The 23,228-nt window shown below is 61.0% G+C and overlaps 3 protein-coding genes and 1 long non-coding RNA gene across 39 annotated transcripts in view; 2 read left to right on the top strand and 2 right to left on the bottom strand.

Moving 5' to 3' along the window:
* PLEKHG5 (pleckstrin homology and RhoGEF domain containing G5) overlaps nt 1-10,943 on the top strand; it is a 53,800-nt gene extending 42,857 nt beyond the window's left edge. For 4 of the 12 annotated variants that reach the window (XM_081490365.1, XM_081490374.1, XM_081490366.1 and 1 more), the window contains 18 exons: nt 1,396-1,498; nt 1,875-1,935; nt 2,282-2,373; nt 2,794-3,340; nt 3,905-4,120; nt 4,193-4,381; nt 4,703-4,798; nt 5,494-5,544; nt 5,938-6,087; nt 6,448-6,558; nt 6,707-6,856; nt 6,942-7,079; nt 7,244-7,363; nt 8,336-8,468; nt 8,614-8,729; nt 8,821-9,011; nt 9,400-10,170; nt 10,422-10,943. In XM_081490365.1, coding sequence (XP_081346491.1) covers nt 1,396-1,498; nt 1,875-1,935; nt 2,282-2,373; nt 2,794-3,340; nt 3,905-4,120; nt 4,193-4,381; nt 4,703-4,798; nt 5,494-5,544; nt 5,938-6,087; nt 6,448-6,558; nt 6,707-6,856; nt 6,942-7,079; nt 7,244-7,363; nt 8,336-8,468; nt 8,614-8,729; nt 8,821-9,011; nt 9,400-10,170; nt 10,422-10,431 — 3,245 coding nt within the window. In that variant the 3' untranslated portion in view covers nt 10,432-10,943. Of the gene's footprint in view, nt 1-1,395; nt 1,499-1,874; nt 1,936-2,281; nt 2,374-2,793; nt 3,341-3,904; nt 4,121-4,180; nt 4,382-4,702; nt 4,799-5,493; nt 5,545-5,937; nt 6,088-6,447; nt 6,559-6,706; nt 6,857-6,941; nt 7,080-7,243; nt 7,364-8,335; nt 8,469-8,613; nt 8,769-8,820; nt 9,012-9,399; nt 10,264-10,421 lie in introns of those variants that run through there. The other 8 variants (XM_081490373.1, XM_081490370.1, XM_081490368.1 and 5 more) reach the window with 5 other exon arrangements.
* On the bottom strand, nt 98-6,345 carry LOC145506253 (uncharacterized). The gene is made up of 3 exons (XR_014053655.1): nt 6,249-6,345; nt 5,913-6,077; nt 98-4,290 (listed from the first exon to the last, which is right to left on the bottom strand). It is a non-coding gene; the product is annotated as an uncharacterized LOC145506253 (long non-coding RNA).
* Nucleotides 10,944-11,612: 669 nt separating the features above from the next.
* TNFRSF25 (TNF receptor superfamily member 25) lies at nt 11,613-16,143 on the top strand. Of its 10 annotated transcripts, none has more exons than XM_081490359.1 (10): nt 11,613-11,703; nt 12,271-12,388; nt 12,583-12,717; nt 13,137-13,304; nt 13,394-13,472; nt 14,210-14,265; nt 14,371-14,478; nt 14,686-14,720; nt 15,172-15,352; nt 15,533-16,143. In XM_081490359.1, exons 1-10 carry the CDS (start codon nt 11,659-11,661, stop codon nt 15,871-15,873), a joined length of 1,266 nt encoding a protein of 421 aa, XP_081346485.1. In that variant the 5' UTR covers nt 11,613-11,658; the 3' UTR covers nt 15,874-16,143. The 10 variants fall into 10 exon arrangements, with proteins under 10 accessions (XP_081346485.1, XP_081346484.1, XP_081346483.1 ...); XM_081490358.1 differs by having other exon boundaries at nt 14,683-14,720; XM_081490357.1 differs by having other exon boundaries at nt 14,359-14,478.
* Nucleotides 16,144-16,343: 200 nt separating this feature from the next.
* The window catches only part of ESPN (espin), a 34,216-nt gene continuing 27,331 nt past the window's right edge, over nt 16,344-23,228 (bottom strand). For 5 of the 16 annotated variants that reach the window (XM_081490343.1, XM_081490342.1, XM_081490344.1 and 2 more), the window contains 3 exons: nt 18,480-18,559; nt 18,376-18,387; nt 16,344-17,217 (listed from right to left, as the gene is read on the bottom strand). In XM_081490343.1, the coding sequence (XP_081346469.1) occupies nt 17,070-17,217; nt 18,376-18,387; nt 18,480-18,559 (240 nt within the window). In that variant the 3' untranslated portion in view covers nt 16,344-17,069. Of the gene's footprint in view, nt 17,218-18,375; nt 18,388-18,463; nt 18,560-19,000; nt 21,206-23,228 lie in introns of those variants that run through there. The other 11 variants (XM_081490338.1, XM_081490339.1, XM_081490340.1 and 8 more) reach the window with 5 other exon arrangements.

The following is a 23,228-nucleotide window of genomic DNA, read 5'->3' as shown; positions in this document are numbered from 1 at the left end:
GGGGCACAGGGTCCTGGTAACTGTAGGCATCATGACAAGGCCATGAGAAGGTCACGAGTCAACTCTGAACAATGAAACCCAAATCCACCGCTGCCCCTTTTGTTCCACAAGTGGGTTTTTTGTTTTTTATTTTTGTATTGAGGTATAGCTGATTAACAGGGATTCCCAGGTGGTGCTAGTGGTAAAGAACCCACCTGCTAATGCAGGAGATAGACACAGGTTCGATCCCTAGGTCGGGAAGATCCCCTGGAGGAGGCCATGGCAACCCACTCCAGTATCCTTGCCTGGAGAATCCCATGGACAGAGGAGCCTGGCGGGCTACAGTCCATGAGGATGCAAAGAGTCAGACACGACTGAAGCAGCTTTGCATGCATGCACACACACGTAGCCGATTAACAATGTTGTGATAGTTTCAGATGAATAGGGAAGGGACTCAGTCATATGTATACATGTATCCATTCTCCCCCAAACCCTCCTCCCTTCCAGGCTGCCACATAACACTGAGCAGAGTTCCATGTGCTATACAATAGATCCTTGTTGGTTATGCATTTTAAATACCGCCATGTGTACATGTCCATCCCAAACTCCCTAACTATCCCTTCCTGCCATCCTCCCCCCTGCCAGTTTTTTAACAAGAAGAAAAGTTGGGGACCGGCCCTGCTCGAGGGCCAGCCTGTCTCCTCTAGGAGCTGGGTCCTTCTTGATGGGCCTGCCCCTGCCCCTACCCGGGCCAGCATGGAGAAAGCCCTTCCATCTTCTCCTCCAGGCAGGGGATTTCTGGGCAGATCCTCCAGCCAGGCAGCCAGCGAGCAGAGGCAGTGGGAGGTGGGGTGGGCAGGTCAGAAGGAACTTGCAGCAGGAAATAAGAAACCCCTCCTGCTGAACAGGCACCTGGCCCAGTCCCACTGCCAGCTGACTGTGCTGAGGTGGCTTTGTCTCCTTCCCCAGCTGGTCAGAGGGACAAAAGGACTGTTCCCCAGGGCCCCCTGGGACTTTGGGTGTGGTCACAGTGGTGACCTGCAAGAAAGGGGAGGGGGGATGGGACACCTGCAAGAAAGTGCCATGGAGTTTGGTCCCTCCCTGCAACAATCCTAGAGGCAGCGCTTCTTTATGCCTGTTTCATAGATGGGCAAACTGAGGTGTATTTGTACTGGGTGCAGGGCATCACCCAGGGTGTCATTCCAGGGCCCTTGTGTCTTTGAGTCTGGGGATGGATAAATGATAAGCAGTGACTGACTCCTCCTCGGAGAACTGAGGGGCCCTGGCTTGTTAGGGAGGCGGGGTCCCAGGGTCCTAGCAGGCTTTGGTTCCTCTGGAGACTGCCGTATTGGAAGACTAAGGAGGGGACCGGGGACAAGGAGGCAGGCACAACCCCACTCCCACTCTACTCCACAGGCTCTGTCCTGGCACGGAACGTGTCCACCCGGTCATGCCCCCCACGCACCAGCCCTGCTGTGGACTTGGAGGAGGAGGAGGAGAGCTGTATGGATGGCAAGGGGTAGGTGAGGGGTTTGTGGGAGGAGCAGACAGCTGGGGGCTCCTAAGGCTGGGTGTCAGGTCACAGATCTAGGACCAGAGACCCCTCCTAGCCCCTGCTGCTGCCCAGATTCCTGGAGGATGAGCCTCTAGGGCTTCTGGGAGCAGACTCCACCTGTCTAGGGACCCTGGGTATGACTCCTGGATTGGCCACTAAGGGGCGCACAGCTCCTTGTGAGCCCCTCCCCACCTCCACCCCTGCTTGCCTGAACCAACCTGAGTTACCTGACCACCTACAGTCAGCAAGGGGTGGGTCACCAGCTGGGGCTTACCCACATCTCACCCCGATGAGAGCCCACCCACGCCTCCAACTTCTGCCCTGACTGGCTTCCTTGCAGGGACCGAAAGAGCACAGGCCTGAAGCTCTCCAAGAAGAAAGCCAGGAGGAGACACACAGATGTAAGGCACTCCCAGGCTGGCCGAGCCGGCCCCCCCACCCCCCCAGCCTCTGTCCCTCCTGGGCCCTTTCCATTCCCGAGGCTGGGCCTGTCTGCTCTGAATTCCAGGACCAGGGGTGGGTTGTGGAGTGAGGTGTCTCTCTGTCTCTGCCCAGCTCTGCAGCCCAGCCCCGCCCACCTTAGCCCAGGTGGGGGATGCTCCAGGAGGTCCTGCCTCCAGCAGGAGGGCTGCCGGGGGGGCCTCCCTGGGACAGAAAAGGACAGGGAGATCCTTGTGCTCACCAGGACCCTGGGGTGGGGAGGGGAGGGTGCGAGGGGTGCACACGCTGAGACGCATGTCCGCTCAGGACCCAAGCAAGGAGTGCTTTACCCTGAAATTTGACCTGAACGTGGACATTGAGACGGAGATTGTACCTGCCATGAAGAAGAAGTCTCTGGGGTAGGGCTCGATGGGGCTGAGGGCAGAAGGGAGCTGGGGGGCAGGTGTAGCCTCAGCAGGTATGACTGTGTGTGTGGTGGCCTGCAAACGAGTGTGTCCTCCCTGATGGGCACCCCACTCATGTGCAGTGAGGGCCTGGGAACCATACTTGAATGGACATGGCCCACCCCTGGGGCGTGGACTGGCATGTGACAGGGTCTGGCCCTGGTGTGTCAACACGAACGTGAAGGCGAGGGTGTATTGGCTTGTGTATACACGTGTGAAGCTCCTATTTGTGTGTGCATGTGTGAACCTAGGTGTGATCCCCTTGGGGTCTCCCTTTTCCTTTGGGGGGTGGAGTGGGGGTTCATGCGATGGCTCTGTGCAGGATGGGGGTTCATGTGATGGCCCCCAACACACACACCTCCTGTCCTGGGGCAGGGAGGTGCTGCTGCCAGTATTTGAAAGGAAAGGCATTGCACTGGGCAAAGTGGACATCTACCTGGACCAGTCCAACACGCCCCTGTCTCTTACCTTTGAGGCCTACAGGTTTGGGGGACATTACCTGCGGGTCAAAGGTGAGCAGGGGAGCTGGGGCATGACTGGGTCCTCTGGGGAGGGTGTTCTTTCCCAGCTCAGGTTCCCGTTGGCCATGGCCTTGAGCAGGCTCATTACCATACAGGTGTCTCTGCTGGGCGGCAGTGCTGGGTGCTGGCCGGGCGGGGCTTTGGGGGAGGGCAGCCAGGCCTTGGTTTGGATCCTCCAGGGAGAGAGGACTGGAGCTTTGTCCTCCACTGGCCTGGGTTTTGAGGACCTCTACTTATCCCCGCATGACTCCCCAGCCAAGCCAGGGGACGAGGGGAAGGTGGAGCAGGGAGTGAAGGACTCCAAGTCCCTGAGTCTGCCGATCCTGCGGCAAGCCGGGGCCGGACCCCCGGCCCAGGAGCGCGTGGACCCCCAGAGCCGCCGGGAGAGCCTGGATATCCTGGTGAGGAGGGGCTGTGTCAGGGCTGGGGGTGGGGAGGGGCCAGAGGGGAGGTCACCTGGGCCCCTCACTGCTCCTGCTGGGGGCTTTCCTCCCCCTTCTGTGAAAGGGGGCTGGCTCGGGGTGTACGGGGTAGATCTAACCCACCCCAGGGCGGGTGGGCCTGGGAATTCTGAGAGTGTTCATGCACGAGGAGTCTGAGCATGTGTGTCCAAGCAGACATTGTGTGGGAAATGAAGCTGTTTGTCACTGGCTGTGTTTGTGAGTGTGCGTCAGGGATCCACTTGGATGTGGGCTTCTAAGAGCATCTGAGTGTGTGTGACCCTGTGTTCTCCCACGTGCTTCATGCTGCTGGTTGGGGTTGGCGGTGGGCGGAGGCATGGCCCAGGGGCGCCTGTCTGGACCTTCCAGCCCCCAGGGCATGTGTAGGTCTCAGGAGAGCTGGCCTCATAGGGTGGGGGGATGCAGAGACCCTCCCGCATCCCAGGCAGGTTTGAGGTCCTGGAAATGAGATGGGGCCGTGAGGGTCGGGGTGGACCTGCCCCTTGACCACTGCTCCCCGGCCAGGCCCCTGGTCGCCGACGCAAGAACATGTCGGAGTTCCTAGGGGAAGCAAGCATCCCTGGGCAGGAGCCCCCCACACCCTCCAGCTGCTCTCTGCCCAGCGGCAGCAGCAGCGGCAGCAGCAGCAGCAGCAGTGGCAGTGACAGCTGGAAGAACCGGGCAGCCAGTCGCTTCAGTGGCTTTTTCAGCTCAGGCCCCAGCACCAGCGCCTACGGCCGGGTATGTGGGCCCAGGTGCCCTGGGGCAGGGCGGCTGGCTGACCCCTGACCCTGATCACAGGTCTCCTCTCAGGAGATGGACAAGATGGAGCAGCTGGAGGGCAAGCTGCATGCCTATGGCCTCTTCGGGCTGCCCAGGCTGCCCCGGAGGCTGCGCTTTGACCACGACTCCTGGGAGGAAGAAGGGGATGAAGAGGAGGATGAGGACGACGCCGGACTGCGGCTGGAGGACAGCTGGCGGGAGCTCATTGACGGGCACGAGGTGGGTGCCGCCCGCCTGCCTGCAGCTCCCCCCTCCTCAGGGAAAGAGGGGCATTATCGCCCCTGCCCCACCCCACGGGGCCCTTCCTAGGGTGGCAGGATGTTCCATGGACAGCCTGACGGCCCCGCCAGGCTGCTGTCGTCGTTAACTGGCTTTGGAGGAACTCAGGCAAGGTGAAAGTGTGGTGTGCCACTTGGCTGGCCCAGAACTTGGGGGGCCTCTGTGTTTCAAATGGGAAAAAGGTTGCGTGTGGGACCACTCCACCTGCTCCCCTGATCTGGCTCCCCCGGGGCTCCTGAAGATACCCTGCTCTCCCCACAGAAACTGACCCGGCGGCAGTGCCACCAGCAGGAGGCGGTCTGGGAGCTCCTGCACACGGAGGCCTCCTACATTAAGAAGCTGCGGGTGATCACCAATGTGAGTGTGGGGCCCAGAGCCACCCCACCCACCCCCTGCCCCCGCCATGGCCTCCTCTGGGTGCCCCTGAGCAGAGTTTGAACCTTTGCAGAAGGAGCAGGTGCCAAGCAACAAAGGGGTAGGAGGGTGGGGGCGGACCACACCCTGGCGTGGAGGTGATTCCCTGGGGCCCCGGGGAATGGGGAGGGAGCTTGGGGTAAGTCTGCTGGGTTGAGCTGAGTAACACAGACCTCATCCTTTCACTCATCCACTCAACGGCTGTTTCTAAACACCTGCTGTATGCCAGGTGTCCAGCAGCCCACACCCTAGATGTGGAGACAGGATGGGTAGGCATTGGGGGTGGGGAGGGGGTGTAGGGACTTGACCCTGGGGAGCATCTGTCCTGGGCTTGTGGGTTCAAGGAAGACACCCTCTGGGCAGAAACCAGAGAGAGCCAGGGCAGAGCTGGAGGAGAGAGTTCCAGGTGTGGCGGCCAGGGCAGTTTCCCAGAGCGTCCCTCCAGGTGGGGCCTGGGTAAGGGGACCCCCAGCGGGCCCATGGGACTGGATCTTTTCTCAAAGGGTGAACTCTCTCTGTCCCAGGCTGCCTCAGGGCCTCCCACGATGGGGAAGGGGTGAAGGGAGCCTTAGAGTTTGGGTGGGGCATCGGGACGGGGAACTCCTCGCCTCCAGATGCAGTGCTCCTTGCCCCCACAGCTGTTCCTGTGCTGCCTCCTGAACCTGCAAGAGTCCGGACTGCTGTGTGAGGTGCCGCGGGGCCTGGGGTGGGGGCGGTCCCAGGAAGTAACGGGGAGTGGGGAGGGGCTAAAGCCAGGGATGGGCGGGGCAGGGGCGGGGCTGACTGGTGGAGTGGGTGAGGGGCGGGGCTGACTGGTGGAGTGGGTGAGGGGCGGGGCCTGGCACCTAACTGTGGACGTGGGATGGTGCTGAAGAAAGCTCGGGGCGGGCCTAACGGGTAGACTGAGGGGCGGGGAAGGCGATGGGCAGGGACGGGGCCCGGCCCCTAATGGTGGGCATGGGATGGTGCTGAAGAAGGCTGGGGGCGGGGCTGACAATGAAGGCGGGAGGGGGATGGGCAGGGGCGAGACCAGGAAGAGGGGCGGGGCCGAGCTCACCTCCACCACCAACCCCGCTCCGCAGGTGGAGGCGGAACGCCTGTTCAGCAACATCCCGGAGATCGCGAGGCTGCACCGCGGGCTGTGGGGTAGCGTGATGGCGCCGGTGCTGGAGAAGGCGCGGCGCACGCGGACGCTGTTGCAGCCCGGGGATTTCCTCAAAGGCTTTAAGATGGTACGAGCCAGGTCGGACACACGCAGGGACACAGAGGCAGGGCTGGGGCGCCAATCCCGTCTGCCCAACACCCCAGCCTCCCCCCAACCGGTGGCTCGAATGACCCCTGGTGGTCAAGAGGCGTGGAATTCGGAGTCGGTCGCCGTGGTGTGAAACCCCACCTGGCCGTGTGCCCTTGCTACCACCTAGCCGAGGTCGATCGTTTTCTCTGAGGCTCCGTTTCCTCGTGTGGAAAACTGGGATAATAAGCTCGCCACCTGGTGGTCGGGGAGAGGCAGTAAAGGAGGAGCGAGCGCGGGGCCAACTCCCGCGCGAGGGGCGCGCAGTAACCAGTGCTGTGCCTGTTCCGCCCCGCGCCAGTTCGGCTCCCTCTTCAAGCCCTACATCCGATACTGCATGGAGGAGGAGGGCTGCATGGAATACATGCGCGGCCTGCTGCGCGACAACGATCTCTTCCGAGCCTATGTCACGGTGAGGGCGGGTGGGGCTCGCCGGGGGGCCAAGGCACTGCACGATGGGCGCCCCTGGGCGGCAGGCGCGGGGGGGAGGGGGGCCTGGAGGTGGGGGCGGGGCCCGCCCCGATTCCCGCCCCGATTCCCGCCCCGCCTACCCGCCTCAGTGGGCCGAGAAGCACCAGCAGTGCCAGCGGCTGAAGCTGAGTGACATGCTGGCCAAGCCCCACCAGCGGCTTACCAAGTACCCGCTACTGCTCAAGTCGGTGCTAAGAAAGACCGACGAACCGCGCGCCAAGGAGGCCGTTGTCACCATGGTAACTGGGACGCGGGCAGGGTCCATCCCTGGCTGGTGGCCCCTCCTGACTCCGTACTTGAACTGCCCTGGCCCGCCCACCCTAGATCGGCTCGGTGGAGCGCTTCATCCACCACGTGAACGCGTGCATGCGCCAGCGCCAGGAGCGGCAGCGGCTGGCAGCCGTGGTGGGTCGCATCGACGCCTACGAGGTGGTAGAGGGCAGCAACGACGAGGTGGACAAGGTGGGTGCCTCCGTCTGTGCGGGGGTCCTTGGCCCTGCTGGGAGCGGGGAAGAGCCACACTGGCAGATGGGAGCTATACTGGGAATCTCATCTGAGGTCTCCCAGCTGAGATGAGGGGTCAGAACTTGACCTCTCTTGCCCCCACCCCCAACCCCACCCCCCAGCTCCTGAAGGAATTTCTACATCTGGACCTGACAGCCCCCATCCCTGGAGCCTCCCCTGAGGAGACACGCCAGCTGCTGCTGGAAGGGAGCCTGAGGATGAAGGAGGGGAAGGACAGCAAGGTGACTCCAGGAACCTCCCCAAGGCCCTTGCCCCCCACCCCCACCCTGTGGAGTTTGGACCACCTCTTCCTCGGGACCTCCTGGGCCCTAGTCAGTGATTTTTAGCTGCCCCATCCCTTGGGTGGCAATTCAAAAACTAGTGCCTTTATGTGAGGAATGACTTTTTTTTCTTGTTTTAAAATTATTTTTAATTGAAGGATAATTGCTTTACAATATTGTGTTGAGGGATTACTTTCTGCCTGCAGTTTACTTTTTACAAATACAGCAGCTAGATCCTGGGCATCAGGTGCCATTCTAGCCCACCTGTCAGTGCCACGTGTGTTCCTTTTGGGAGTGAGGGGCCCATTCTGTGAGCAGACTGGGAATAGCCTAGAGTCTTGCTACAGAGCTAGGAATTTTTCAAGCACTGTGTAACCCAGAGTCTGCAAATCATGATTTTTTAAAAATTTTATTCATATTTGGCTGCACTGGGTCTGCATTGCTGCATGAGTGCTTTCTCTAGTTGCAGCGAGCCAGGACTACTCTCTAGTTTTGGTGCACGGGCTTCTCTTTGCAGTGGCTTCTCTTAGTTGCAGAGCGCGGGCCCTAGTCAAACAAGCTTAGTTGCTCTGCGGCATGTGGAATCTTCCCCGACCAGGAATTGTACCAGTGTCCTTTGCATTGTAAGGTGGATTCTTAATCAGGGAACTCCTGCCAATCATGATTTTAAAACCACCTTCCTTTCCCTCTTTAATGTAAACTTTTAACTGGCATAAGTCACAAGTAAGTAGCTGGATGAGAGAAAGTCATCTTGTTCTTCATTTGAATGTTACTCTCAGTTCAATGGGGGTGGAAGAAGAGAGGTGCTTGACACCAGTGCTCCCAGGGGAGGGTGTTGCAGCAGACAGGTGGAGGGTGCCTGCCTTGGCCCTGACCTCTGGCCTCTCCTGCTCTTCCTACGTTACCTGCCCCCCCGCCCCCCGCCACTGCCAGATGGACGTGTACTGCTTTCTCTTCACTGACCTGCTGCTGGTGACCAAGGCAGTGAAGAAGGCCGAGAGAACCAAGGTCATCAGGCCACCACTGCTGGTGGACAAGATCGTGTGCCGGGAGCTTCGGGACCCTGGTGAGGAGGCTGGCTCCCGGCCCCTGGGTGGGACCTATGATGGGTGCGGGGCAGGGGGGTGGGGGTGGGTGCTGTGATGGGCGGGACCTATGGTGGGCTGGGGTCTTGGTCCCAGCTAGCACTGATGCGAGCCCTTCCTAACCAGGCTCCTTCCTCCTCATCTACCTGAACGAGTTCCACAGCGCTGTGGGGGCCTACACGTTCCAGGCCAGTGGCCAAGCTTTGTGCCGTGGATGGGTGGATGCCATCTACAATGCCCAGGTGAGAGCAGAGTGGTGGGCAGCCTGGCAGGGCAGCCTGGTGGGGACTGCTGCTCACCGGCTGTGGGGCCCCTGTGTACCCCCATTTCCAGAACCAGCTGCAGCAGCTGCGTGTGCAGGAGCACCCAGGCAACCAGCAGCACCTGCAGAGCCTGGAAGAGGAGGAGGATGAGCAGGAAGAGGAGGAGGAGGAGGAAGAGGAAGGTGGGGAGAGTAGCACTTCGGCTGCCAGCTCCCCTACCATACTGCGCAAAAGCAGCCACAGCCTTGACTCCCAGCACTGGTACGTTTGCCTGGGACCCCAAGGCCACCGACACTGAGCGGAACCCCTGTCCCTGTGCATGGCTTTATGATATGAACCCAGTGGGCAAGGGGAGGGGGGCTCTGCCTCCCACCAGCGGGGATGGCAAATGGATTTCAACTTGAGTGACCACTCTGATCTATTAGTGGTAGCTGCCCAGAGCTGAGCTGAAGATTCTTAGACTATATCTGACAGCGGATGTTGTGGTCACAACAGACACCATTCCTGATATCTGTGTTTCGGGCTCACATGCTGCCTGCCTGCTTGCAGTCTTTGAGCCTCAGACTCAGGAGGCCAAAGGCTCTCAACTTCTGTGTCCAGCCGTCTAGGCTTCCTTTAGCTGGGCTTACTCCCCTCTTGGCCCCCACAGCGCCTCGGACGGCTCTACGGAGACCCTGGCCATGGTGGTGATGGAGCCTGGGGAGTTGCTGTCCTCTCCTGAATTCGGGGGTGGCCCCTTCAGCTCCCAGTCAGACGAGACCTCTCTCAGCACCACCACCTCATCTGTCACTCCTACCAGCGAGCTGCTGCCCCTGGGCCCTGTGGACGGCCGCTCCTGCTCCATGGACTCTGCCTACGGCACCCTTTCCCCCACCTCCCTGCAAGAGTTTATGACCCCAGCCCCCACGGCAGAGCCAGCACCCCGGCCCCCAGAGTTACCACCAGCCCCGTCACCCCCACCCTCGCCCCGCCTCCGCCGCCGCACTCCTGTCCAGCTGCTGCCCTGCCTGCCCCACCTGCTCAAGTCCAAATCCGAGGCCAGCCTCCTCCAGCTGCTGTCAGGGGCCACCACCCGCAGAGCACCCCCAGCCCCGAGCCGCAGCCTGTCGGAAGTCTGTTTGGCTGCTACCGTCCCTGGCACGAGGACTCGGGGCTCCCGTCAGGAAGCTGGGCCCAGCTGGTATTGCCAGGGAGCACCTTGCCCTGGCCCCCAGCTGGCAGAGCTAGAGGGTGGAGCCCACTGCCCAGGTGGGGAGCCTGAAGGACCCACCAGGAGGAGCAGAGAGCTGTCCTCAGGGGCCTCGACCAGGGTCCAGCCTGAGCCTCCCCCGGGGATCTCGGCCCAGCACAGGAAGCTGACGCTGGCCCAACTCTACCGAATCAGGACTACCCTGCTGCTTAACTCCACCCTCACTGCCTCGTGAGTGGCCTGGCCTGGGGTGGAGGACAGGTGGCCCAGTGTGCTGGGGGCACTGTCATGGCTGGGAACAGATGGCACTTGGGCACAGGGATGGGAGAGGGAGCCTGGGACCTGCCCCAGCATCTGGCGAGGATGTGCACGGTGGGCAGCGGTGAAGAAGCCTGAGGATCCCGGTCAGGAGAGGGTGGCCAGAGCCCCTCCGAATCCTGTCAGCCAAGGAAGGACTGTCTCTCCCCTCCTCTCCACTGCAGGGAGGTCTGAGCAGAGGGAGGCCCCCAAGGGTGCCACTGACCAAAGGACAGCAGACAGCATGCCTCCTGGGGTGTGCCGGCCCCTGCTCCAGCTGCTGCCTTAATGTGCACACGGGCCGGAGTGCCCAGCCGGACACCGCCATCGCCCCCGGGGGCCCAATTTGCACTTTGCCAGACCGGATGGAAGTGGAGGAGGGCTCAGCAGAGGCCCAGACTGTAGGACCCCCTGACAGTCACCGCTGTCACTAACCTGCCTATTTCCCCACCCCCCCACCCCCAGCCTAGGCAGGGTCCTTTGCCCAATGCTCTCTGAAGTCAGGACCTCCAGTTCTCTGGGCTGGACTCCAGGGCTGGGGTCCCAGGCAGCCCTTCCCTCCTCCACCCACATCTGGCGCCAAATGGGACGATGGTTCCCCTGCCTTTAGTCCCCTTTCCCTCTTCCCAGTCCTTGGAATGGGCTCTGTGTAAAGTTGCATATTTATTGAGCTTTTGATTCTTTTATAAAGACTTGTATATACTTCACTGGAAAGAGTCCTTTGCTTTTGGAATGCCCCCTTTCTGGACTCAGGTGCACTCAGTGTCCCCCTGGGCTCCTGTCCCCTCCGTCTGTGGTGGGCCACTGCTGGGCAAAACTGGGAGCAGAAGCGACTTCGTGGGGCAGAGATCGCCTGACCAGTACTCCCAAGGTCAGCCCTGTCCCCTGCCACAGCCATGAAGTCCACCACTAGAGCCCCCCACCAGGTGCCCTCCCCACGTGGGGCCCTGGAGGGCTCTACCCCAAGCCACCCCTCTGAGCTGGCACCAGGGTGGTCCACGGGCTCAGGCTACTGAAAGGGCCACCTAGGGCTGCCTTCCAGGGCAGGGTCATGCCCTGTGTGGGGAGGGTGGGTCTCCCACTTGGATTCTTCTGGCCCAAGCCCTCATGGCTGAGGGTGCTTCTGAGGCCAGGAGAGGAGAGATCGCCTCTCTAGGAAGAGGTGGTCTCTGGGTTGAGCTAGAACCCAGGCGTGGGACCTGGACGCGGCCCCTTGCTATGTGCACCTTGCCCACTAGCTGCTTCAGGTGAGCTCAGGTGCGGGCTGGGGGCTCCCTTCCAGGCAGCCCCGCCCTGGCCCCCACCCCCGAGGCGGGCTCTTCAGGCGGGGCGGGCCTCAGGGCGCCCGGCTGGGCCCCACCCGCGGCGGGCGGAGCAGGGGAAGCCCGATCGGGTCGAGGGCCCAGCGTGGCGCCCAGGGCCATGGAGCCGCAGCCGCGGCCGGGGACCTCTGCGGCGGCGGCGGCGGTGAGTAGGGTCGCAGTGGAATGACCTCGAGCCTTGCCGGGGCCTGGGTCCCTGCGCCGGAGGAAGGGGACGCAGGAGGAGGGGAGCGCGGGGAGGCAGAGGTAGGGGACAGGGGATGGGAGGGTAGGGGAATACATGTCTTCGATCGGGTTTCCCTGGGGATTGGGTCCCTCTTCCGACCTAGATAGAGGTTCAGCCGGGGCGGGGCCCTTCTGCAGAGAGGAAGCACTATGTCAGGGGCTAGAGGGGTCTGGGGACCCCGGCAGGGAAAGATCAGGGTCCCCCACCTTACCGCAAGCACGGGTGGGGGCGGGGCTGCCTGGTTCCTGCCCTCTGGAGGGCAACATGCGGGGCTGGCAGGAAGCCTGTAATCTGCTCCTCCCAAGCCCCGTCTGTACCCAGGGGAAGGAAGTCAGTCTCACCCCCCCCCACCCATGGGCACCTCCTCTGCTCAAGAACCTGAGAAATGGGCTGCTCTGAGGGCAGCTGCTGGGGTGGGAGAGACTGGGCAGAGAGAGACCCCCGCCTGGGCAGCCAGGCTGGGAGCCAGCAGCCCCTGTCCCCCAGGCCCTCCTCTTCCTGCTGCTGCTGGGTGCCCAGGCCAGCACCCCCAGCCCCCGGTGTGACTGCAGCCACAGCTTCCCAAAGCAGAGTGGTCCGGGCTGCTGCAAGGGCTGTCCAGCAGGTGAGGGGCTGAAGGGGTGGGAGGGACATGGGAGGAAGTGAGGGCTGACCACAGACAGGTGAGGGTCAGGTGGGGCTGGAGAGTGGAGGTGGGCAGGCTAGGGATGAGGGGAGGGGAGGCTGAAAGTGGAGCCAGAGATGGGGGGAGGGGAAGGTGGAAGCCCCCTTTGACTGACCCCACACTGGGTTCCACAGGGCACTACCTGAAGGCGCCCTGCACAAAGCCTTGTGGCGCGGCCACCTGCCTCCCCTGTCCGCAGGGCACCTTTCTGGCCCGGGAAAACCACTACGAGACCCGCTGTGCCCGCTGCCAGGCCTGCGATGAGCTGGGTGAGGGGCTGCCTAGTGCTGGGGGTTGGGGGGCACTTGAGGACACGTCCAGCCAGGGTCTTTCTGAAGGAAGTGGCTGGCTTGAGCCCAGCCTTTGGGTAGGAGGCCCCTGTGCCCACCGCATGCCACCCCACTGCACCTCACCCCACCCCATGCCACCGCATGCCACGCCATGCTGGGGCTTCCACCCTGGTCCTGCCTCAGGATGTCTTTGTGCCCTCTCATCCCGGTGACCTCCCTGTCCCTGTGCCCCAGCCTCTGGTCTGCGGTGATCCCCACACTTCTCTCACTTTTGGGGCAGTCCTGTCTCTGGTCTCTGCATCTCCATTCTCCAGGGGACCTGTCCCGCCTCTCTGTGGGGGTCTCTGGCTCTGACAGCCTCTCCTCTCCCTGGTCTCCCCAACTCCCATTCACACCAGCCCCCCAGATGGCCCTGAGGAACTGTTCAGCAGTAGCGGACACCCACTGTGGCTGCAGGCCGGGCTGGTTCATGGACTGCATGGTCAGCCAGTGCCGGCATGGTTCCCCCTTTCGCTGCCACCCATGCACAGACTGCGGGGCCCTGCACCGCCATACGCAGACACCTTGTGAGTACCCTTATTCTGGGCTCCCACACCCCACCCCGTCCCCACCTCCTCTTCTCCCATCCTGACTCACATTATCTACTGGACCATAGGTTCCAGCAGAGACACCCACTGTGGGACCTGCCTGCCTGGCTTCTATGAATATGGCAAGAGCTGCGTGTCCTGTCCCACGTAACTTCCTGGCAGCCTGGGGCTGGGGGAAGGGAGGCTGGGAGCAGAGTGGGGGTCGAGGGGCAGGGAAGAGGGAACTCAGTTCCATGGTAGGTGGGCCCCTCTTCAGACAAATTTTGAATGGTAAAGAGAAATCTGAATTCACTTTATGTCAGATAAGTAAGGGGGCACGTCTCTATTTTATGTCATACTTTCCTCTAGTAATCTTTCCGGCCCTATGTTAAGGATAGGATGTGTCACTTAGAGAGTCACGTTAATGTAGTTTCAAAACTTGGGCTGAGGCTCAAGATCTCCCCCTGGTTCCTTGAGGTATCTTGAGCAAGTTACTTCACCTCTTCAATCTGTCGGCTCCCCATCTGAACAGGGGGGTGTTAGTAAGCTCCCCTGGGGCTATGGTTAAGGGGTGATTAGTCACTCATTTGCTCAGCAAATTTCTCGAGTATCTACTATTTCCAGACACTGTTCCAGGTACTAGGGAAACAACAGGGAATGAAACAGGCAAATCCCAGAGTTGACATTTTAGTGCCCTTCTGTCTATTCTAGAAGATGCCCAGTAAGTGATGTTTGTTGCTATTGTATGAACACTGGTGACATTTCAGCAGTACTTTGGGAACATTCTTAGGTAGAGCGAGACTCAGGAGGGCAGGGCCTCCAGGGTGGAGAAGATGTTGGGTGGTCCTGAGCAGTCCTTCCTGGTGTGTACCTCACCCTCCACCCATTTCCCCCTCCCCTTGCAGGAGCACCCTTGGGAGCTGTCCTGAGCCCTGTGTGGCTGTCTGTGGCTGGAGGCAGAGTATGTGGTGAACTGGAAATGCCAGTGGGAGAGCTGGGATGGGCCACGGGGAGGTCGGGAAATGGCTTCCACCCACCACCCACCACCCACCAGCTGCTCTTTCAGTGTTCTGGGTGCAGATGCTTGTGGCAGGCCTGGTGGTCCCACTCCTGCTTGGTGCCACCCTGACCTACACATACCGCCGCTGCCAGCCTTGCAAGGCCATGGGTCCTGGTAAGTGCATGTACAAACACACATATTCTGAGAGGCCTGGGGTCAGGATGGGTAGCCCACAGCCCATTGGGCCTGGCTATGGTGGGTAAACTGAGGCAGAGAGTGATGGGAGTGGGGTGCAGAGGAACCCAAGAGGAGCTGGGCTAGCACCCAGGTTCAAGTGCCTTGCCTGATTGCTCATTAGACTCTCTTTGTGTCCCGCAGCAGATGACACTGGTGTGGAGGTCCTGACCCCCCTACAGGTGAGATCCTCAGTAGTTAGTGTTCTGGGAGGAGCGTGAGCAAGTCTCCTGGAGCTGAGAGGTTGGGCCTTATTATCACTTGGATCCCAGGCACTGAAGAGACCTAACAAACATACGTGCCAAGTTATCAGTGAAAGAGAGCATCTCTGAGTAGCTCTGAGCCTACAGGGTCCAGACAGGTAAACAGGAGTGCTCAGTTCCGTAGGATGAACAGGAGGCCTCTGCCAGGGTTGGGGGAGTAAGGAGAGGGCACCAGGGGCAGGGCATTCCAGGCAGAGGACAGAGCTCCTCTCCTGGGTCACAGTGAGAGGGCACAGCTGCCCAGGGGAGGTGGAATGGGAGATGTGTCTACTGAGTCAGGGGTGCCCACTCCTGCTCAGAGACCCCAGCACAGGCAGGGGCCTTGCTAGGCAAGCAAGGCTGACCCCGGGGGGTCTCTCTTGGCTTCCAGACCACCCATCTCTCACCCCCGGAGAGCAGCCCCGCCCTTCTGATGCCACCCAGCAGCAGTGAGAAGGTGTGCCCTGTCCAGCTAGTAGGCCACAGCTGGACCTCTGGCTCTCCCCAGACCCAGGAGGCGCCCTGCCCGGAAGCCACATGGTCCTGGGACCAGCTGCCCAGCAGAGCTTCTGGTAAGGGATTTCAGTGGCCTGAGAGCTTGACCTCTTCTGAGTCTGAGGCGATAAGCTGTAGTTTCCTGTGGCCACTTGCCCACATCCCCTAATGGGCCAGGTGGACCTTCCTGCCCTACTTAGCCCCTGTCCCTCGCCCCTGCCCGCACCCCGCATTGGCTTTCTCTGGCCCGCCCGCAGGCCCGCCGCCCCCGCCCTCGCCAGCGCCCCCGCCCTCGCCAGCGCCCCCTGCAGGCTCGGCGGCTGCCACGCTCCAGCCAGGCCCGCAGCTCTACGACGTGATGGACGCCGTGCCCGCGCGGCGCTGGAAGGAGTTTGTGCGCACACTCGGGCTGCGCGAGGCGGAGATCGAGGCGGTGGAGGTGGAGGTCGGCCGCTTCCGCGACCAGCAGTACGAGATGCTCAAGCGCTGGCGCCAGCAGCAGCACGCGGGCTTGGGCGCCGTCTACGCGGCCCTGGAGCGCATGGGGCTGGACGGCTGCGCCGAGGACCTGCGGAGCCGCCTACAGCGTGGCCCCTGACGCCGGCGCCCACCCACCACTTCGGGGCTCTCGGTGGCCCTTGCAGAAGCCCTAAGTACGGTTACTTATGCGTGTAGACATTTAATGTCGCTTATTAAGTCCTTGGCACGGCTCTGCGTAGCAGCGCCAGCCAGCCTCACCCCTGAGCGCCCCCAGGGTCCAGTTACGGCAAGGCAGCGCCAACAGGGATCAGGCGGACGTCGAGGCCGCTCAGCTGTTTCTCGGCTTGTGTTTGGTTGAGGCCTCGGTATTAAATCTATGAAGAAAAGCTACAGCTTGGTGTTTCCGCGGGGCTGGGGGTGTTAAGTGGCCCAGACTTGGTTTCCGCAGGGCCAGAAATCTTGGCACCCACGGCGAAGGACCGTGTGACCCTCATCCCAAGCCTTCCCCTCCCGCTCAGCCGTGGCCCAGTTACCCCGAGGAGGAGAGGAAGTCGCGGTGTCGGCAAGTGAGAGTGAGCATGGGCCCCGGGCGGCTGAGAGAGCTTTAATGGGGGTGCGAGATGGCGGGGATCGGAGAGGCAGCAGTTGGGAGACACAGCTTTAGGGTCCCCCGTCCTCCGCTCACTCCACCAGGGCAGTGAAAGGGTCTGGGGAGGTGCGGGACCTGGCTGGGGACGGCGCGCAGACTTAAGGGTGGTGGGGCGCCCAGAGCGGCAACTCCGTTCCTACGACGGGCAGTTTGCATCGTTTCTGGTAAACATGACTGAGAGGAAACCCTCGGTGGGGATGGGAAATGCGGCCGGGGCTGGGCCGGGCGCCGATCTGGGTCAGGGAGGGAGGAAAACCCCTTCCCCGAGCGCGGGGCCTGCCTCCGCCCAGGATGCGCCAGAGACGTGGGTTCCGGGGTGCGGGGGAGGGGGCGGCAGCCGGGTGCGCGCCCCGCAGGAAAACAAAGTCACCCACGGAGCTCGGGAAGAGCTCTGCACACTTTGACATTCAACGAACATGCAAATATATGTAAGTAGGCATGCAAATAAGCAGCATCTTTTTTGCGTCAACAGCTTGGGCACTTTTTCTGGGCGGCGGCGGCGGCGGCGACTGGCGCGCTGCAGCGTCGCCCGGGACTGGATGCGGGGTTGGGGTCAAGGAAGGGTTTCAGCGCGGGAGGGGAGGGCGGCGAGGCTCCCAGCCCTTCCGCCCGGGCCGGCAGGCCGGGGCGGGTCTGGGGGCACCCCCGAGCTCGCGAGGCTGCGTCTAGTACTTAGCTATGTCCCCCTTCTTCAAAATGATCTGTCGCTGCCAGGGCGCCAGCTTGCTCTCGTCGTAGCCCAGCGTCCGCAGCTTCTCCGACTGCTCTTTCTCCCGCTGCATCTCCTCCTGCTTCTGTCTCTCCTCCTCTTTCCTAGGCATGGGGTGGGGGCAGAACCCCGGGCAAGGGTGAGAGGGTGGGCCAGGCCCCACGCGGGGCCAGCAGTGGCAAGGAGTGGGTTACTAAGGGCAGGGGCTGGGTTGCTGAGAACAGAGGCACTCGTTTCATGGGTTGTAGGGACAGAAGGGAATTGGGGACAGGGGTTGGGTTAGGAGGCATGTGGGTGGGATTGCTGGGGACAGAGGGGCTTGACTAGGGGCAGACTGGGGTCACGGGGCCGGGGGTGGGGCGGTGGAACACACAGGAGTTGGGTGAGTGAGAGACTGTGGCTTGGATATTGCTGACCGGGTGTTACTTGATACAAATGCTGAGACACTGTGGCAGAGGATGAGGAGGGGGTGGTGTGGGGGAAGGGCATGAAATTATTGCGGCTAGGACCTGAGTTCCTGGGACTGGGGTAGGGTTGCTGGGCAGCAGAAGGACCACATTTTTGGGAGACAGGCGCTGGGTAACTGGGGACAGGTTATTAGAACATGGCTAGATCTGCGCTGGTGATGAGGGTAAGCATCATCAGCATCTTTGCTCCCGTTAAGACTAAGCATGTGTGGCTGTTGAGCATTTGAAATGTTGGGACTGAGATGCACTGTAGGCTCAAAATGTGCATTGCAACTCACAGACTTAGTTTTAAAAAAGAATGTAAGACATCTCAATTTTTTATAATTACTATTACTGGGTTACATAAAATATACTATTAAGTTCACTCATCTTTTTATTTTTCACTGTGGCAGCTAGAAAATTTATGGCTCAAATGATACCCTTATCAGACAGCACTTGGCTAGATTACTAGGGGTAAAAACTACAGAATTGAGGGACATACATTTTGTTAAAAAATTGAGGGACAGATGCGCTAGGTTTTTGATACTGAGGCTGGGTTAACTGCAGGGCAGAGAGGCTAGGTTAATGGGAGAGGGCTGGGTAATTGGGGGGACAGGTTATTACAGCATAAGAACTAGACTTTGGAGGGCAGTGGATAAGTTACTAATGTTTGGTGGCATTATTGGGAGCAAAGATGCTGTGCAAACAGGGCTGAGTGACAAGGGGAAGTGCTCACAATGGGCCTGGATGAGGAGGCCAAAGGACTGGGACTGGGTGGGGGGAAGGGACACAGGTTGGGCCCAGCGCCACACTCACCGCTTCTGCTCCCTGGAAGAAAAAAGAGATAGCATTGGTTGGTGCCACCACCTCAGGGACACAATCAAGACACCTGGCTGAGCCCTGCGTCTTCCCCAGCTCACCTCTCATCTTCTAGCTTCTTCCGCAGGATGTCCCGCCTCCAGGCAGGCATGCTGGCCAGCCAGGCCTCCTCCTGCTCCTCCTGAAACACAGCACAGCATGGGCTGGGAGATGGGGGCCAGCACCCCCACCCAGGGGACCTCTTTGAGTCAGGGTCAACCGGTTGCAGGAAGAGACCCTTCTGTAGGGCAAATGGATGAAGACTCAGGCCCCTGTGTCCTAGAGGGGGCGCCAGAGAGTCAAGAGCTGAGTGCAGAAGTAGAAGAGCAGCAGAGGAGATTCCCCACAGGGTTGGGTGGATAGATGGCTCCCAGGCCAGTGACCCAGAATCTGGGCAGACTCATACTTGGGCCCCCATAGTTCCTTCCAGCTCAGAGAGGCTCAGACTGGTCCCTGGTGCCACTGAGAAGGAACTTCTGGCCCATGCCTATCCTATTCTGAAAGGGGTGGGGGTGGGGGGACACCAGCTCAACAACTGTGCTGCTGCAATGACACCGTGCGGGGAGGATCCAACACAGGCAGCTTACAGCAAAGAGTTTTATTACGTGCATGTTACAGAGGAGAAAGAGTCTGGACACGTCAAATGAACACTGCACATGTGGCTCCCCTGACCTCAGCCAAAGAGGTCGCTCTGAACTCCAGTGAAAAATGAAAGCCACAGGGCCCCAAGGGGGACCCACAGTCCCCCACTCACAGGGGCTGCTGTTTCCACCTGGCTCCAGACGGAGCCAGGCATTGCTGCAGAGCCAGAGGGGGACACCTGGTTGACCGCGTGCTCTGCTCTGCCGATTCCTGCCAACACCCCACAATCGGCCACTAAAGGCTGAGACAGCCTGGTCCTGGACCCTCTGGCTTTTCCAAGGCCACTCGTCCTGTCCTGGTTTCTTCCTGCCGCTTCTGACTTCTGGAGGGGATCAGACAGGCATCCAGGCCCAGGTTAAGACACTTGAGGGTAAATTCCGTATCCTGTGGCTCAGATATCAAAGAGCTCTGCCTCCTTCTCCTTCCAGAAGGAGAAGCTCCTGTCGATGTACCGGCAGATGTCCTCATTGCTGAACTCGCCCATCTCAGACACCAGCTCCAGAGGGTCTTCGGAACTAGGAGGGACCGATGTCGGGGGAGGCGTGGGCGGGGATGAAGGCGGGGGCAGCCGCGCATGGGCTGGCGCCTCGGGCTGCCCCTCTGGCCAGTTCCCTGCCTGAGCTGTACTGGCCTCTGCCATCGGTTCCCTCTCATCCTTATCTGTCCCTTCCTTTTGCTCCTTCTCCGCCTCTTCTCCCCGGGCCGGTTCAGCCTCCGGGCTGTCTTCGAAGAACTGGCGTCTGAGGTCCTCGAAGCCGTCGCTCCAGCTGCGCCGGCCGGCCTCCACCTCCTCGATCACCACGCGGTGGAAGAGACGGATGAGCTCCCACGGGTGGCTGCCCAACCGGTCGAACATCTCGTAGCACAGCAGGTGGCGGAACTTGCGCTCCTCGCGGCTCAGGCCCATTTCGAGCAGCTGGAAGTAGCCGAGCATGAAGAGGTCAAGCGTGAGGCTGTCGTAGCGCCGGGGCGTGCCGCCGTCGAGGGGCGGCAGGAAGTGCTCGGGCCAGTACAAGCCGTGCGCCAGGGTCTGGCCGTGGGGCTGGCGCGCCGGCACCTGCCGCAGCAGGCTCCGCCAGTGGCCCAGCAGCTTGCCCACCACCTGCCGCTGCTTCAGCAGGCGCAGCAGCCGCTTGTCCGGGCCATCGCCCCCCGGCGGCCGGGAGGCAGCAGCGGCGCCGGCGCCCGCAGCCACCACGCGGGGCAGGAGTCTGCGCAGGCGCACCTGGGCGTTGTGCCCGGGGCCGCGAAAGGTCCACTTGCGCCAGTGCTCCAGGAAGAGGTAGACGATGCGCTCCTTGCGCATGTCGATGTAGTCCTGGACGCCGCGCAGCTCTGTGGAGGACGGCGGCCTGTGCGCCAGATGCTCGGGCCCTGGCAGCGCCGCCTGGCGGCCCGGCACCTCGGGCGCACCCAGGACGCCCACGGGCTCGCCCGCGGCCGGCAGGCTGTTGGCGGTGGCGGCTGCGGAGGCGCTCGGCTCGCTGGGGCTGGCCGCCAGGTAGTCCTCCTCGAGGATGGGCTCGCGGTCCGGCGTGCTGGCAGGCAGCGAGAGCTTCTGGCGCGGGCCGCGCGGGGGCTCCGAGCCCTGGGCGCGTCGCTCGTACGTGGCGCGGAGGTGCCGCACGGAGACGCCGCACTCGAGGATCTCGCGCGCCACGGCCTCGCGGCACCAGCTGAGCGAATGCGAGCGGCCCAGGCAGAGCGGGCCCGGTCGCCAGGGGGCATCAGTCAGCGGCGGCAGCGGCTGGCCCGTGTCTGCAGCCAGGAGCTCGGCCGGGTGCGCCGGCCGTCCGCCCAGCGCGGCCAGCAGCGAGGCCATGCCCTTGAGCAGCACGGAGATCTTGCTGCACCAGGCGGGCAGGCTGGCGGCGCGGCCGTGCATGCGGCGTGGGTCGACGGTGAAGCGCGGCGCCGACAGGGCGGCCGAGATGGGCAGCAGCTGCTCCAGCTCCAGCTCCAGCTGCTCCAGGCGCGCCTCCAGCTTCTGCGCCTTGTGCAGCACCTGCAGGTTCTCAATTTGCTGCTCGATGCGAAGGATGTCGGCCTCGGTCATGAGTTCGCCGAAGGGCCCGAGAATGGCGTTGTGCTCGCGGGAGTACCTCCAGCCCTCGCGGGGGTAGCAGCACAAGCTGGCGGCCGTCAGCTAAGGCGGGGAAGACAAAAGAGGGGAGGGGGGCGCGTCTCCCTCTGGCTCCGCTCCCGCGACGGTCGCCGGGGGGCGCCATTTGCATGTCCTGGGTGGTGTAATGGCTCCGCGGGGCTGCGTTTGCAGGGACCGGCCGCGCCTGGCCGGCAGGCGATTAAGCTGGGACGAGGCTTCGGCCCAGGCCGCCGCTCCAGGCGCTGGGCAGTGTCCGCTTTGGTCGCTGGCAAGACACACAACTGGGCGTTGGGCGCTGTTGCAGAGGTAGGGCCGGCGGATGGGGTCTCCACACCTGGTTTGGTCGCTCATTACACCACCGAAGGAACATGCAAAAGGCGTCGAAGCTGCGACAGACGGCAGTACTTTCCCTCCGCCCCATCCAAGGTCTGCGATTTGAGGCCAGATCCCAGCGAGGCCGCTCCTCACTCCAGACAGATGACCCCCCTAATCAAAGTCCACTGCAGCCAAGCCTTCCCTGTCTATGCCATTGGTTTTACTACTGAATGAGAGGCTGCTAAAGAGCCTGTGGCTTCCACTCCTGTTCCCACCCACTCTGACTCCTGCTGCTGCTGCTGCTGCTGCTGCTGCTAAGTCGCGTCAGTCGTGTCCGACTCTGCGCGACCCCACAGACGGCAGCCCACCAGGCTCCAGCGTCCCTGGGATTCTCCAGGCAAGAACACTGGAGTGGGTTTCCATTTCCTTCTCCAATGCATGGAAGTGAAAAGTGAAAGTGAAGTCGCTCAGTCGTGTCCGACTCTTAGCGACCCCATGGACTGCAGCCTATCAGGTTTCTCTGTCCATGGGATTTTCCAGGCAAGAGTACTGGAGTGGGTCACCAGTGCCTTCTCAGACTGACTCCTAGAATAACACAATTGATAGAGCTAGGCTCGATGGGCATTTTCTTAGAGTCTCATCTGTTCCTCATTCTACACTTTTCCAGCGGGGTGGGGGGAGGGGCTGCCATCACCTCACAGGCGTCCCAATCCATCCTGGCCAGTACAGTCCCACTTAGGAACATGTTTCCCACGTACAAATATGATGATGCCGCAACTTTGAAAGAAGCATCTATACATAAATCTATGTTTTGGCTGGTTTCTATTATTAAGTTTATTTCCCTGAATTCTATATACTTGCTTCCCTTGCCAGAAGGTGAGTGCTTTAAAGATAGATACTGTGACATGTACATGTGTGCTCCACTACTTAGCTTTCGCTTGGCACTCAATAGATACTTACTGAATAGAAGTTAAAAAAAAATGATGATGCCACTTGGCCACTCAATCCCACTCCCAGGCTCCCCACTGCTCTAGGAGAAAGTCCATTTTCTTCAAAGCCAGGCCTAGGTGGCCTGACCAGGACTGACATCTCCAGCTCCGCCCCTTGGGTAGTATAGTCCTGGAGCCACCACACCCGCTCTGATTCCCAGACCTCCCTTGTCTTTCCTGCTTGCTCTTTGCCCCACTCTTTTCCCTGACCCCTTCTTCCTAATCTTCCACGGCTACCTTAGACATCACTTTCTCCTCTCCTAAGCCCACCCCAAACCCAAATATTAATAGGATGGTGGGTCTTGGGCTGCCCCAGTCCTCTGCCCTCCCCATCAGATCACCTCCTCATTTGACCTGTTTTGTCTCCCTGGGGGCATTTATCAGCTACTAAGGTGCTGTGTTTGCTTATTGGTTGTCACCCCACCCCCACCCCCACAGCCACCTTGAGGGCAGGCCCTGACATATTCACTGTAAATCCCTAGTGGATCCAACAATGTGCAATAAACAAGACGGCACCCAGGGGATGTTTGTTCAGCAGATGAAGGGCAAACTATCCTGCCAGTCAGTGATGGTAACAGATGAGAAGCCTGAGGCTGGAAGAGGCAGTTCAGGAAAGGAGCCCAGGGCAGTCTGACTACCACCAAAAGCCTCTTGGCTGCTCCTGCCGCCCCTAGGATGAGTCAGCCTCACCTGAGAGCTTGTCGGAAGTGAAGAAGCCCAGCCCCACCCAGAGCACCTGAACCACAATAGTCATGTTAACA

Source organism: Giraffa tippelskirchi, chromosome 5, assembly GCF_054371585.1.
Source record: "Giraffa tippelskirchi isolate mGirTip1 chromosome 5, T2T-mGirTip1v1.2.pri, whole genome shotgun sequence".
In the NCBI taxonomy this organism is placed as follows: Eukaryota; Metazoa; Chordata; class Mammalia; order Artiodactyla; family Giraffidae; genus Giraffa; species Giraffa tippelskirchi.
The sequence above is the reverse complement of the archived record's forward strand: the minus strand, read 5'-3'. Positions and strand labels throughout refer to the sequence as shown.

What these genes read in the sequence shown, in the direction of transcription:
- TNFRSF25 (XM_081490354.1), top strand. Translation starts at nt 11,724, where the DNA reads ATGACCTCGAGCCTTGCCGGGGCCTGGGTCCCTGCGCCGGAGGAAGGG. An exon ending in CTGCAAGGGCTGTCCAGCAG is followed by an intron (nt 12,389 to 12,582) that starts GTGAGGGGCTGA and finishes TGGGTTCCACAG; the next exon opens with GGCACTACCTGAAGGCGCCC. An exon ending in CCGCCATACGCAGACACCTT is followed by an intron (nt 13,305 to 13,393) that starts GTGAGTACCCTT and finishes ACTGGACCATAG; the next exon opens with GTTCCAGCAGAGACACCCAC.